This window comes from Ambystoma mexicanum, chromosome 4q, assembly GCF_040938575.1.
Source record: "Ambystoma mexicanum isolate Mex_15411 chromosome 4q, UKY_AmexF1_1, whole genome shotgun sequence".
Taxonomy (NCBI): domain Eukaryota; kingdom Metazoa; phylum Chordata; class Amphibia; order Caudata; family Ambystomatidae; genus Ambystoma; species Ambystoma mexicanum.
This window is the reverse complement of record NC_090928.1, coordinates 259,693,994-259,708,516: the sequence shown is the minus strand read 5'-3', so window position 1 is coordinate 259,708,516 and position 14,523 is coordinate 259,693,994. Positions and strand designations below refer to the sequence as shown.

General features: G+C 48.0%; 1 protein-coding gene across 2 annotated transcripts in view; it reads left to right on the top strand.

The window, feature by feature from the left end:
* The window catches only part of AHCTF1 (AT-hook containing transcription factor 1), a 2,174,249-nt gene that overhangs the window by 2,055,019 nt on the left and 104,707 nt on the right, over positions 1-14,523 (top strand). For both annotated transcript variants that reach the window (XM_069607832.1, XM_069607831.1), the window contains one exon: positions 11,287-11,420. In XM_069607832.1, coding sequence (XP_069463933.1) covers positions 11,287-11,420 — 134 coding nt within the window. The remainder of the gene's footprint in view (positions 1-11,286; positions 11,421-14,523) is intronic.

The window sequence follows — 14,523 nt, the reverse complement described above, 5'->3', positions numbered from 1 at the left end:
TTCCCCTTATTTTTTGATTTTGAAGAAAGACTGGGGATTGAGACCCATCATGGACTTGTGCGGTTTGAACAAGCTCCTCAGGAAGGACAAGTTCAAGATGGTTACTCTTTCTCAAGTTCTCCAGGCCCTTCAACTTCAGGACTGGTTGGTGTAACTCGACCTCAAGGACGCTTAATTTCATGTGCCGATCCATCCCAAGTACAAGAAGTACCTGAGGTTCGCGGTTGGCGACTCGCACTTTCAGTTTCAGGTCCTGCCGTTCGGATTGACCTCCGCCCCGAGGGTCTTCACCAAGCTCGTGGTGGTGGCAGCGTATCTCAGGAAAGGGGGGGATTCACGTCTACCCCTACCTGGACAATTGGTTGATCAGGGCGCGCTCTCCCGAGCAAGTCCTGGATCATCTGTCCATCACCTACCACTCCCTTCACAAGCGGGGCTTCTCCCTCAACTTAAAGAAGTCCCACTTGACGCCAACTCAGCAGCTCCAGTACATCGGAGCAGTGCTTGACACGTCCCTGGGGCATTGTTTTCCTCCTCAGGTGAGGGCTCATCACATTCAGCAGATTGTGCACAAGTTTCAACATGCCCAGACTTTCCCGGCGTTCGAGTTCTTGAGGTTGCTCGGCCTCATGGCATCCTGCATTCTTCTGGTGCCAGAGGCCAGGTTGCGGATGAGATCTCTGCAATGGGCTCTCAAGATGCAGTGGTCACAGTCCTCTGGCAGGATGTCGGACCCCGTTCAGGTGCGTCGCCCAGGACCTTCTGTAGTGGGCCGTCAAAGGCAATCTGATGAGGGGGGGCTCCATTTTGGCTACACTGGCTAGAGGTGACGATCGTGACAGACGCATCCCTCACGGGATGGGGAGCTCATGCCAACGAGTTGACAGTCAGCGGTCGTTGGTCTCCGTCGGAGTCCAGACTCCATATCAATCTGTTGGAGCTGAGGGCCGTCAGGCTTGCCCTGAAGGCTTTTCTGCCGACTGTGCGAGGAAAGAATGTCCTGATTCTGACGGACAACACAGTGGCCATGCACTACCTCAACAAAAAGGGGGGGGGTAGGGTCACTTCCCCTGTGCAGGGAGGCGATGCAGCTCGGGTTCTGGGCCATCCAGTGGGAAATTTCGATCTCGGCAGTTCATCTGGCCGGAGATGAAAACGAGATGGCGGACGCTCTGAGCCAGCAGAGCGCGATCTCTCACGAGTGGGAGCTGGCTCAGGAGATTCTCCTGGAGATCTTCGCCCTTTGGGGAACCCCTCAAGTGGACCTCTTCGCCTCCAGTGTCAACCCGAAGTGCGATTCTGCTCACGGGAATTTCCTCTAAGAGGACCCTTAGGCGACGCGTTTGTGGTGGAGTGGTCCTTCCCACTGCAGTACTGCGGAGGTTCGGTGATCCTCATTGCTGCGGCATGGGCCTGGAGGACGTGGTACCCGGACCTTCTCGACTTGTCCATCTGCCCTCCACGTCGTCTTCCCTACCGAGACGATCTGCTCTCACGGGAGGGGGGTCAGGTTCTCCATCCAGAGGTCAGATCCCTCAACCTTCACGCTTGGCTTCTGAAAGGTTGAGGTATAAGGATTGGGACCTCCCTGAAGACGTGATGGAGGTGTTGCTTTAGGCCAGACGGCCAGCAACAAAGTCCCTGAACCGTTGCCGTTGGAGAAAGTTCTGCGACTGGTGCAGGGTTAGCCCACAAGGGCTTGCAAGTGGGTACCATTAAAGGTTACCTGGCGGCGTTGTCCATCTTTAAGCGCTTGTCTGAGGAGTGTTCTTATTTCAAAATTCCTTTAATTTCTCAGTTTCTCAAAGGGCTCACTAACGTATTCCCGCCGTCACTTTTGCAGGTGCCTGGTTGGGATTTGAACCTTGTTCTAAAATTCCTAATGGGTGCTCCATTTGAGCCTTTACATTCTTGTCCTTTGAGACTGTTAACACTTAAAACTGTATTTTTTACTTGTGGTCACTTCCGCTCAAAGAGTGAGTGAGTTGCAGGCACTTTCAGTTAAGCCACCCTTCACTGTGTTTCATAAGGACGGGGTCCTTCCTTTCTTCCGAAGGTGGTGTCGGAATTTCATTTAAGCCAGAAGGTTGTTATTCCGGCGTTTTACCCTCCTCCATATCCTGGTAAGGAAGAGGAGAGGCTCCATAGGTTGGATCCTAGGAGAGCTTTAAGTTTCTATATTTCACGCATGTCCCTGGTCAGAGTGGACGATCAGCTCTTTATTGGTTACGCTGGAAGGTGTTTGGGACAAGCTGTTACTAAGCAGACTTTGTCTAGATGGATTATCTTGGCAATTTCTGAATGTTACCGCTTGGCGGGTAAGGACCCTCCAGTAGGTTTACGGGCCCCTTTTACTAGGGGGTATGGCTGCCTCTACTGCCCTGCTGAGGGGTGTTCCTATTTGTAACATCTGTGAAGCAACCACATGGGCTTCGGTCCATACTTTTGTACGACACTACTCCCTAGATTCTATCCATTGGCAGGATCTGGCCTTTGGCAAGGCGGTCCTTTACTCTGCAATTTGATAGGGCATTCTAAATTTCTGTATTCTAAATTCTTTTCCCACCTCCTTACGTTGGTACTGCTTTGGGAGTCTGTCATAGATATGGAATACGTCGGAGGTCCCAATCTCCTCGAAGAACAAGTTACTCTTACCTGGTAACGTTCTTTCGATGGGATGGTTCGACGACGTATTCCATATCGCTCCTTCCCTGCCTACCCCGCTACAGAATTTCTTATGCGATTGCAGCTTACGTTTCCACAAGGCTTTCTGTGGTCATACTGGCAGAAGATTGGTGCCACACGTTCTGGGGAAAAAACTACAACTGAGGCTACGGGCGTCGTGCGTCCTACTTATAACGTCCGGTGACGTCGGCTCGACGGAGGCCCTCGAGGACAGCGTATCGACGTCATTGACGCAGACGCCGAAAATGTTCCGAAGCAGCACAGCTGTGGTGATTACTGTCATGGATATGGAATACGTCGTCGGACCATCCCATGGAAAGAACGTTACCAGGTAAGAGAGTAAATTGTTCATCTCTCTACTCCTATGGCGCTCCCTAACCATATCGACCATAGGCTCAATGGAAAAAGCAAATAACAGAGTGGAGAGGGGGCAGCGTTGGTCCGTGCCTCTTCCCCATTGCAACGGGTCAGAGTTGTGAGTTAACTAGTACTTTAGCTGTTCGATGCGCATATAACAGCTTAATGAATTGGATCATGTTATTCCCAAGCCCACATTTATCTAAGATGACAAACATATATTCCCATGAGACCATATCGAAGTCCTTCTGTGCCTCCAGTGCAACGCTATGGCAGAGGTCACCGGTGTCAAGCGGGACATGACATTGAATGACCTGCACTGTGGATCGCCACAGACGAATCCTGCCTGACAGGGGCCTGTATGACCCGCAATCATTAGTGGGTTTGCCTGGCTTCAGAAGGATTGTGATGATGGCCTCCCAAAGTGGTTCAGGCAGAACTGCGTTGCTCAGTGCTTCTTCCTCAGCAGATGGGGTGGGGAGGGGCCAACAGTGCTCCACATATCACATACAATTCAGCAGTCAACCCATCTGGCCCGAGGGCCTTCCCTTTGGGGTGATCTCTAATCACGCTCATAACTTCGATTGTGAATGGAATGTTAATCTGTTCCCTAGCGCCTGCCACACCCTCGAGTAGGGACTCAATAGCATGCATCCCACGAGGCAGCTTGGCCCAATATAGAGATGCATAAAAGCTATTAATAACTGTAAGGATTTCTCGATCCAAGTTTCTACTTTCTCCCTGCTCATCTAGAATCACGTCCACACGAGGGGTGCCCTTTTTGGTCTGTACAGCCGAGCTGGACGCTGGCCCGTCTCCCTCCCCATAGTGCCTTGCGGCCGCCAGATTCACCAAGTATTTGACTTCCCTCTGTGCATGGGCCTGAAACTACTCTAGTGTAGTATGTATTTCCGCCCTAACCGCCGGGTCAGGCCTGGCTGCGTATGTATTTTCCAACTCTTTAAGCCGGAGCTCACAGTCCGCCAGCTCTCGCCGGATGGTCTTAAGGACGCCAAACTCCTTAGACATTGCCATCCCCCTGATGTACACTTTGCCAGCTATACCATAATGTGGCACCTGGCCTCCGGCAGGTTATGAGTAGAATAGGTGCGGATGTCATCCTCCATGTCTGATCTAAATACCATGTCTTGTAACGCCTCTGACTTAAATCGCCACGCCACTCGGTTGTAGGTGCACATGCCCATGGTAATCATGATAACTGGGGAATGATCCGATAGTGTGCGGGGGAGGATAGTAACCTACTTCCCACCTATTGTTGTGTGGCCAATATTATGTCAATGCAAGAGGACATATCGTGCACGGAAGAATAGATTGTGTATTGTCGATCATGTGGGTGTAGTGTTCTCCACACATCCTGCAGCTTAAGCTTCTCCATCTGGCCATTCAGACTCTGACTGGCCCTAGATGCTATCTTAGGGGCTGTCCCAGTAGAATCCATGCATTGTTCCAATATACAGTTCATGCCCCCCACCTCCCAGATTACAGGAGTCAATGGGAATAAGTAGATTATATCAGCAATATTCTCATAAAAGTCATACAAGTCTGTATTCGGCCCATATGAGTTAACAAGCAACACTTCATCTCCCTCCAGTACCCTGCGCACTATCACATACCTGACCTCTGGGTCAATTTGGGTTGCCTTGAGTGTAAACCTGAGGGTCATATGCATCAAGATCAACACTCCTCTAGACTGGGTTGAGTAGGATGTGTAGAACCTATTAGTGCCCCAGGAGACCGCTATCTATTGATTAGTTGATGCAACAGTGTGCGTCTCCTGAAGAAATAGGATATTTGCTTGATGCCTACATTATTTGCCTGACCTTTGTATAGTTACCCAGCCCTCTGACATTCCAACTAAGTAGGTTAATCGCCACCATCATGCCCCCCCTATGAGTCCTAAGTTGCATAATGTCTCCACCCATTAGGTGTATTTTCTTTTTTTACCACCCTAACGCTGATTACCTTTCAATTGTCTGCCAAGGCATTTTTTTAGAACTTTTCATCCCCAAACCAGATTCCCTCCTCCGCCCCAAAACAGGGTGATGTCATCCCTCCCATTCCCAACTTTAAGGGTTCGCTCCTGAACTCGTTGAATCCCAACATAACATGCAAACATAATGCAATTTTGCGGGGAACTGTTACTGAATCTTCCGTTCGCCCACGTCACCAACACCTTCCACCAACTGACCGGATAGAAAATCAGAATCGTACATTGCAGTACCCAATACATAGTCTTGAAACGTAGATACAAAACTGACCGTATACAGACACGCTCTTCAATCAGTGCTCGGAGATAGCCCATGACTCCCCTTCAGAATCGGATTGGTCACTGGAATGTTCAAGTGTTCGAAGTGCCCATCTCCTCTTCATTGTTCCGGCGGGGAAGGGGAATGTTGGCTTCAATATACGCCACTGCCTCCTCGGGTATTGTAAAGAATGATTTTTCCTTCATGTTGGAATCTTAGCTGCGCTGGTAAGAGCATTGTGTACTGTACCGACTGTCCCTTAAGCAGCTCTTTAACTCCTATGAATGTTCGACGTTCAATCTGGACTGCAGTGGAAAAGTCAGAGTATATGTGTATAGTGGCTGTAACGCTCACCTGATTCTCGCAGAGGCGTCGGTCTTGACTGGGCGACTACCGTATCTTCAAAGGTGATGTGTAGCACCCGGTTGGCTCTTTGGGCTGGACCTCTGTGCACTGTATGCCTGACGTGTAGAGTAAGATGTCTTAGGTAAGTGAATGCCGAGCTCTCCATCTGCCTCGGGGCAGGGTGCTGTAACCAGTTTCTTCACTGGATAGGTAGCGCCGGCCTCTTGACTTCAGAGGACTGCTGTCCGTCGTTTACTGCACGAACGGTAAGTTTCGAGTCATTCAAATGTCTTTAAAGTCTTTAGTAATGATGTCTCTTGTTTTGCAGGGTTCCGGCGATGGCGGATGACGGGCTGAAGTGAGTTGAAGATGGAGCCCGTGTGATGAATAGAAGCGCCTGGAAGCGCGTAAGTAAGCGCTTGTTGCCTGCTTCACTATGCGCTCTAACTGTCTTTTTATTTTGCAGGTACGAGTTCGGAGCGGCTGCAGGGTGCCGGAATACCCACTGGATTAGATGTGGAAAGGAGTAATGGCACGTGAGTATTAAAGTTCCCCAATGTCTTTAAACGCACCTTGTTTTGTCTTTCAGATGCGGGATGCAGCGCCGAAGGCCTCTGGAGCGCACGAAGAGTAGGTAAGCCTTTGCCTTTCAGATGCCGGAATGCTAACCTGTTCTTTCTTGTCTTTATAGGTGTTGCTGAAGACTTGATTCAGGATGGTAAACCTTTGCCTTTCAGATGCCGGAATGCTAACCTGTTCGTTCTTGCCTTTATAGGTGTTGCTGAAGACTGGATTCAGGATGGTAAGCCTTTTTCCTTAGGCCCAGGACCGGATGCAGAAGACACGATGAGCGTTCTGCTGCAGAGGTTGCAGAATAACGCAAAGCAAGATTCATCCACCGGGTGTGGTTTAAATAGCCTCCTGTAGTGCTTAGGTGTCTCCTTCCACAGCCACGCCTAAGTAAGAAAAGAGTTCCTGGTAAGAAAAGAGTTCCTGCCTTCCAGAAGAGTTCCAGTGTTCTGAATCTAGGGAGTGGCTCCACCCCCACCCAACAGGAAAAGTAGTTCCAAACAGAAGAGGATCAGAGGCTCAACTGGCAGGCAGGTAAGCAGCATGGTCTGCTGAAGGTAAGTCCACCCAAGCATTATGAGCCCGGCGCTTCCAGCGCTGGGACTGGGCATATTTATGAGCCTGGTGCCACTGGCGCCAGGACTGGGTCCAAAAGGTCCCAATTGGGACTGGTTGGCACTCGGAACCTGGGTTATGGATCTGCTTCCAAGGGAGTTGGGAAAACCCTGACCTTTTGGAAGCAGAGATCATGACAGTGGCACACTCATAACAGAGGGGGCTTTTCTCCCTAGCCCGGCGCAATACGAGGTCTCAGTCACGATAGTTTAGCAATCGTACAATCACCAGCCTGGTGGGGCCCAGGGCCTGGGCTTCGTAGCCTGCGATTGGTAGGCGTGCTCCACTACAAAGGGTGACAAAAAAGGTGGGTCTTGCAGCAGTTCCTTGAGGAGGGCCTCCACTGCATTTTCCATTGGCCCTCTGCCAAATCCATCCGGCCTGGCCCACCAGCCGTATATTGTTGCGTCTGTAGCTCGCTTCCAGATAGTCACAGCATTGCAGGGCCCGTTCAAGATCTTTGGATATGGAGGGCATTTGCGCTTTGAACCCTACTATGTCATCTTCTCCTGTCCCTCAAAGGCTTCATTGACCTGAATGGGGCACTCCAGGGCCCCAGGCCCAGTCCACAGCAGCCAATCCACATGTGCCTCCAATCCGTACCTGCGTTCTCAGAGGTATACCCGCCATCCCCCTCAGTAGGACCAACGCTGTGTACTAGTGTCTGACCCCAAAGGGTGTAATAAAGTTGTGTAGCCAGTTCCAAACTGATGGCTACAGCCTCCTGGCTGTGGCCAGGCTCTTCAGTCTATTATCTGGATTTGCCAGTGCATTAAGGGCCCGGATCCACCACATCCCGAATTCAGTCCCGGGGGGCCACCACACACCTCCAGGCATCCATAGTTCAGTCCTGGATCCTTATTGCAGTACAGTGAGTGGGAGGGGGGGGGGATCTGCGGGCTCTCCTGCATTACAACAATGTAGCCAGGGGGGCCTTCACTCCACGGCCCTGCCACCCGGCTCCAGGATGATGTGCAGCACTTCCTACACTAGCCCGGAGCCTATACCGGCACGCCCAGCATCAGCGAGCCAGGTACAGCAGTGGGCACGCTCCACTGCCCGGATCCGTGGCTGGCCTCTCCGTGCCATGGAGGAGGACGCCGGCACACCGCAATGCCCAGACGCGGCGTTCTCCATCCCTCCCCACTCCTTCATTCCTTGCTGCCTCAGGTTATGTGACCCACGGGCACCACAGCTGTCTTTCGGCTGCGTAGAAGGTGCGGCAGTGGCCACAAAAGTGATGGGTGGAAGGTTTTGAATGAATCTGAACCACTGGCATTGCTCTGGGCAACCTTCCATACCACTGTTTTTTAGCCCGTCTGTGCCATTACAAAATGGTTCCAGCCGTATGCAAATCAGTCAGCTGCCGCCACCAATGGTAGCAGCCCAGCCCGAACTGCTAGGCCAGGTCCCCTCTGCACAGAAACACAAGCAACCCCAGACATGTTTCGGCCTTGTTGGACCTCCTCAGTGAGGTGCAGCTTGGTTCCCTATGGCGCAGCAAGCTGCGGAGCTCAGGAAGAAGCAGCCATCTTGCAGGCTGCCGAACAGCACCCACAAAATTCTAAGGATGGTTAAATGGGTGTCTGTGCTTCTCAAATTTTAAGCAGCCCTTTCTCTGAAAATAAAGCTCTTGCCTTTCATAACCCTTAGCATGTAGCTGATTGTAAGGAATAGAGTTTCCGGACTGCCCGCCTCCCCTCATGTACTTATTCACAGATCCTTGCGTTTTTTCACATGAATCGGAGAGAGAGAGGGAAGAATTGACAGCGGCAGTGTGAAAAACATTGAAATTGGAGGATCACCTGGGTGAGGGGTCCAATCCCACTGATTGGAACGCCGGATGGTGAGACGCGGTATCCCTCTTTCCTTTAACACCTTTACCCCATCCTATCAGATAGGATACGTAGGAACACTATCCCCCACCCCCTTTTCCTGCATTAACACTTTCACACTGAGAGCCTGCTCGGGGAGAAAACAGACTAACACCCGTGCAGTATACCTGATGTGTCCCAATACAATGGTCAGGCAAGGTCAGGCAATCACTGGCCATCACTCACACCTGACTTCCATTGAGTTTCCCCACATGGATGAAAGGCGCAGCACGAAAGCACACTCTGAGCGAGGAAAAGCACATGAGGAAACAGCAGCTTCGAGACGGCAGCTGAACGAGAGAAGAAAGATGGCAAAACAGGAGGGGATCGCAAGGAGGGAGGTTCCCTTGACATTTCCAACGGGAAACCATTACTTTCAAGATCCCTCGAGATTAGAAAGCATAATACCAGGAAACCAGGCTAAAGAATCCTGTATTGTGTCGAAGCTACCTCCCGCGTCACTGATCAAGGCCGGGAGAAGCAGCAGCCGCCGTGGTACTGTCCTTGGCTCAGAGAACCAAGCCACATCAGTGAAACCAACACAGCTGGTGAGTTGGGGACACTGATACAAGACCGGTCTGTGTTGAAGCCAAGGTTGCAAGCCGGAACATTGTATGGCGAGCGCTGGAATGAACATTGTTAAAACGTGTGATAAAAGACACAAGTAAAAGCTGAACTGCTGGTGAGTGTTTGAACTTTGAAAAGCAAGATGCAATGCCTTTGACAGAGTGGTCCGGGACCGCATGGGTGCTCAATCGAAGGAGTCTGTAAGGAATCTAGCTGAAAAGTGGCAGAAGTGAAAGTTAAAGGGTTGAATTAAGAAGAGAACTAAGAATTGTGAATCGAAGTGATCCTGCGACGGGCCAAGCAAAATCCTTTGCACAGTCGAAAGTCTTTGATTTTGATACATTAAAGAAAGTTTGTGAAATTAGATAAACTTAGTCCAAGCCCGTTGGAGGGAGACAAATCGAAGGTTTTGTGTTAAAGTGGGTCTGGGCCTGGCAGAGGGGGACCCGGGTGAACAGTGAATCACCAGAGAAGTTGTGCATATGAGAATCCTGAGGAGAAAGGAACTTTGAATGTTTGTCGCATCAGGCCCTCTGAAATAAGAGTCTCTTAATGGCGTAGAGATTTTGGCACAGAAGGTCCTGATACTGAGATTTTTTAACTGCATCCTCGTGCTAAGAAATGCTGAGTATGTGCTATGCTCCAGTGTGTGCCGCCTTGTACCGTGCTGTAAACATGGGGAAGGGAAGCGAACGACTCAACTATCCTGACATATCATTTCTTGAACACTTCTTTTGGCTAACATTGTTTCCCTCACCATTTGTATTCATAAGTAAGGATTGGCAATAGGTTTATTAGCATAGGCCCTTCTATTTTGACAAGCCACCTCTAGGACTGCGTTATTATTTGATGGTAGTAGTTGGCTGCCATCTTTAGATTTAGGATTAGATAGGCGTTTTTCAAACCCAGTTTAAGTTCAATAAACACCATTGAACTGTGGTCACTTGTGTCTGTCTCACTATTTGATACCATGCCTTCCTTACAGCTAGCACATCAATTTGAGTCATGAATAAGCTCTCGTCTTTAGCCCTATCACAATCTCCCACCTCAGAAGCAAACCATAACCAAAGTGCTGTCTAACAAATGTTGAGCCCTAGCGTTAATATACTCTCGAATTGTCTCTGCCAAACCCATAGAAACAGATTGGGACAGGATCTGGGTGCTTCTGACCTGCTCTAATCAATACAACAGGTTGCTCCTCTGCCACTATCCAACTAATCACCCCACCCCCCTTTTCTTACAGAGCCACGTGCAGTGAGGCCACCAAAAGTGGCCGAAGGGTGCTATAAAAATCCACTTACATTACATTGTGTTCCATAACTAAGCAGAGTACACAGCTGCAGCCGTATTGCAAACAAAAAAGCCCCTCTACACATGTTATGGAAGACTTTTCACTGTTTCTTAGAAGGGACTAGTGCTGTGTTGCTGGACAAATAGTCATGTTGCCCTGGGATTCTGAAATATAATGTGGTGTTTTCCTTAGTCTATACCCTGCTACTTTACACTGTGTGCAGCCTTTGTACCATAGACTTAGTCATACCATTTACTGCATCAACTTGATTTAGAGCAAAATATAAATGTTGCTTCTAAAGTGTGTTTTGTCTTCTCAATCTGCATTTGGCCTTCCTGCCGTCAACATTTCAGATGTTTGTGTAACAATACATTGAGAAACCAGCAGACTAAAAATGTCAAAAAACAAGAAAATGTGTTCCGAATCTACCATTGTTGGAAAGATGCAGTGCACCTATCACCCATTATCCTAGTTAGATTGACAGGTCTAGTAATATGTTGATATTGAGTTGTGTAGTACCATAAACATTTCAGTCAGTCTACCAAACTTAATTTTTGTGGACATTCACTGCTCCAACCCCGTAAATCTTTCTATTGGCCGCTATTCTTGGTGGCGAGCCATCATTTAATAGCAGGCAGGCTACGCCTATTAGCAAAAATGTCTCTTTCCATCACGTTAAGAACTCCCTTTAATAATTTTTTTACATGTATTCTAGCTGGTGAAACAAGTCAGCCTGTGTGGCCGATCAACATAGAACCAGACGTATCTTCTAAGTATGTGTATTCTCCTCCTGCCATGAGGACGAGGCGAAAAGATCAATCCAGTATTTCTGACATTGTAAAGGAACGGGTAAGTGTTTTCCATTCGTCCCCTTCTTACATTCCATATTAATTTTATTACCAAACATGTTGTGGTTTAATGCACTGGATTCCTTTAGTAGTTTTGGGTTAGTCTCTCTCCAGATTTACGATTACTTACCATTCCCAGAATTGGAAGTGGAGTTCCATAAACATTGCCCACAGTAGAATGGTACAACCCTAAAAAAGACCCATCCTTGTCTCTGCTGCAACCATGTTTTTGCATTTACTCATAAATATTTACCTAATTTTTCACATTATTTACTGAACATGCTTTGCCTGCTCGCTCTGAGAGCATATTCTGAGCATGCATGTTTGTTTTATGTTTTATTTCTGAGAGTATTCCACTTTCATTCATTGCCATGCTTACTGAACTGTAAATCTATGCCAAATAAGTCTGGTTTCAAAGACTAATAGACTTGCCAATGCAGATCCCTACAAAGTAGTTCTACAAGTATTGTCTGCAGTTCCTTGAAAATTGAGCATTCGATTCATACATGTAATGCTTTTTACATGGAATTTTCAGGTCCCCACCTTTGTTTCTAGAAGGACCTTTTTAGTTGAAGCAGTCTGACAATTTGCAGGATTTGTTTTCAAACCATATAATGTAGACCTAGAAAGTCTTTATTTGTCAAAAGGTCCTGCATCGACTTGATGCGTCTCATCAAGCACCGTAGTGTGGAACTTTATTTTCTTGATGATTCACAGGTGTTGCCAAGGCTTTCTACCCTAGATCTCAATGAAGTTCCCTCACTACCCAACTCCAAAGGGCAAGTGAATGTAGATACCATCCTCGTGGCTTGTAATGTACACCTTCTTGCCAGATGACCAAAGAGATCAGTTTGTGTGGACATATCAGAGAATAACGTGCCTGACCATGCAGACTCCGGTGCCAGAGATGTACATGTCTTAGGTGGAATATGTGCCTCTTTGCATGGCTCATAAACACAACTCTTTCCTGAAGTGCTGGAAAATGTGAAGCCTCTCCCCTTCGACTGCCTGAAAAATATTGATCTGTGCACTTACATGGAGTTCTTCAAGGAAAAACAGTACATTAACAACTACATTAGTCTAGTCTACGTCCATGCAAATGTCTTTCAAGTGTTCCGCCTCATGCTCTCAGATCTGTGATACCTAAAGTGTTCTTGGGCTTTAAAGGATTCCAATCCCACCAACATAACAAATGTCACAGAAGTGATAGCTTTTCTTCATCATCCTCTCAAGCGAGGAAAATGCAATCTACCTCAAATGGTTTTTCTCTTCAACCTTTGCTTCCGCTGATGAGCAAAAGAGCTTCTTCATTTGGAGGCTATAGAAGAAGTTCAACATTACAAAGTTATTACTCCTGTTTCTTGCAATCCTGAAAGACAAAAGCCAGCCTGCAAGCAATCCTCTTTGTCCCCGACTTCAATTTCTTTCTACCTTGAGAAAGATTTTGGTACCCTCGGTATTGCAATAGAGATATTGGCTGTGTGCTATAGATCTTCAGGATGCTTATATGCACCTTTCCATCTGGCCTCCGCACAAAAAGTAACTCTAGTTCACACCGTCTTGCTTCTGTTTCCAGTGAAGAATCCTTTTTTTCGGTCTCAACTTAGCTCCTTGGATTTTTACATAGGTCATGTTTGGCAGCCGCATCCTTTCTTGAGAGGGGGTAAATATCAACGCTCGTGTGAATGACTTGAAACCTTTCCTTCCAATACCCTTCTTTTCCAACCAAAAAGCCTATATCTGGTGTATTGCTTTGGTGTATTTGTGAATTTTAAAATATCACTAGTACAGGTTCAGACCCTCAATTGCAAACGTTTCTGGTGGGACAGGGTATAGGGCAGACCCTCCCTGCCAGAAGATTATACAAAGCATTCAAGAGACAGCAGCAGTCTTTTTACTGCCTTCAATGGTGCTGGCAATAGTGTACCGAAGAGTGTTGGCTCTGATGTTGGCTAGCATATTAGCGTGTTCCATGCTAATTTGTTCATGAGGAAAGCTGAAATGCATCTTCCATCCAGTTGGAAGCATGACATAGAACCACTGTCAGTTCATTTACACTCCAGTCCAGATAAAGCAGGACATCACTTGGAGGGCCTACGCTCAGGCTTTAGGCTTTTGTTCTCGTCTCGGAATTGAGTGCTTTTCGGTTGTTCTGCACATGGACATGGAGAGCATGACTCCTCAGCGGCCACATAACTTCCATTTTGGTAAGAACCTTCGCCGCTTACCTCCCATCATCGTTCCTGCTCTGCACAGCTAATTCCAACCACTTCTTGAGCTGATGCGATGTTACAGCACATTGCCCTATATTGCTCCACCTTTCATGATCTGCCTTCTTGAACACTCTGCTCACCGACGTATGCCCTGGTATAGCCTTCAAATCTTGTACTGATCAAGGGCTGGTGACTTTGTTAGTAGTAATCTGCGGTGCTGTTAGGGTAAATGATTGCCCCCAATGGTAGTGGCCTTTTAGCAACATAGTGATAGGCCTCCTAGCTACTCATTTCGAATGCTGGACAGAAACCGTGCATTTATTGGGCCCATTTCACTGTTCGCTCATCAGTGGATAGTTGTGGCTGGTTGAGGCGGTCGGCCATGCTTTATCTTCCAGAGGATGGCCGAGCGATACGTGTCAGGTGCTAGCTACGACATTTTCTTGGGAGCCCCCAAAAACAGGTTGGAGGATTTCTAGAGACACGTGGGTAGCCATGTGATGAATTGGCGAGGTTGCAGCTGCTCGCGCTAGAGCCCTCGCCTACATTTTAAAATGAAGGTTGTGATTGCTGTGACGCTTCTTAGACACAATATAAACCGACTAGTGTACCACACAACACGCTTATTTTGGCCTGTATCATACCCATCCCAATATGCAACACTTTCTTTCATGGCCCTATCTTATGTGCAGGTTATATGTAGTTGCTATAGATGGCTTTTCTAGCGAAGCATCTGCTTTGGTAGCTGGGCACCCAAATATACTATCCCATCGCCCAGTGAAAAGGAAATGCATGTAATGCGAGTTCCATATATGCATAGTTTTTACAACTTAGTTTGGTGCATCCATGGACCTGCAATGCGTAATTAACGACTTACAGACTGAACTAAGA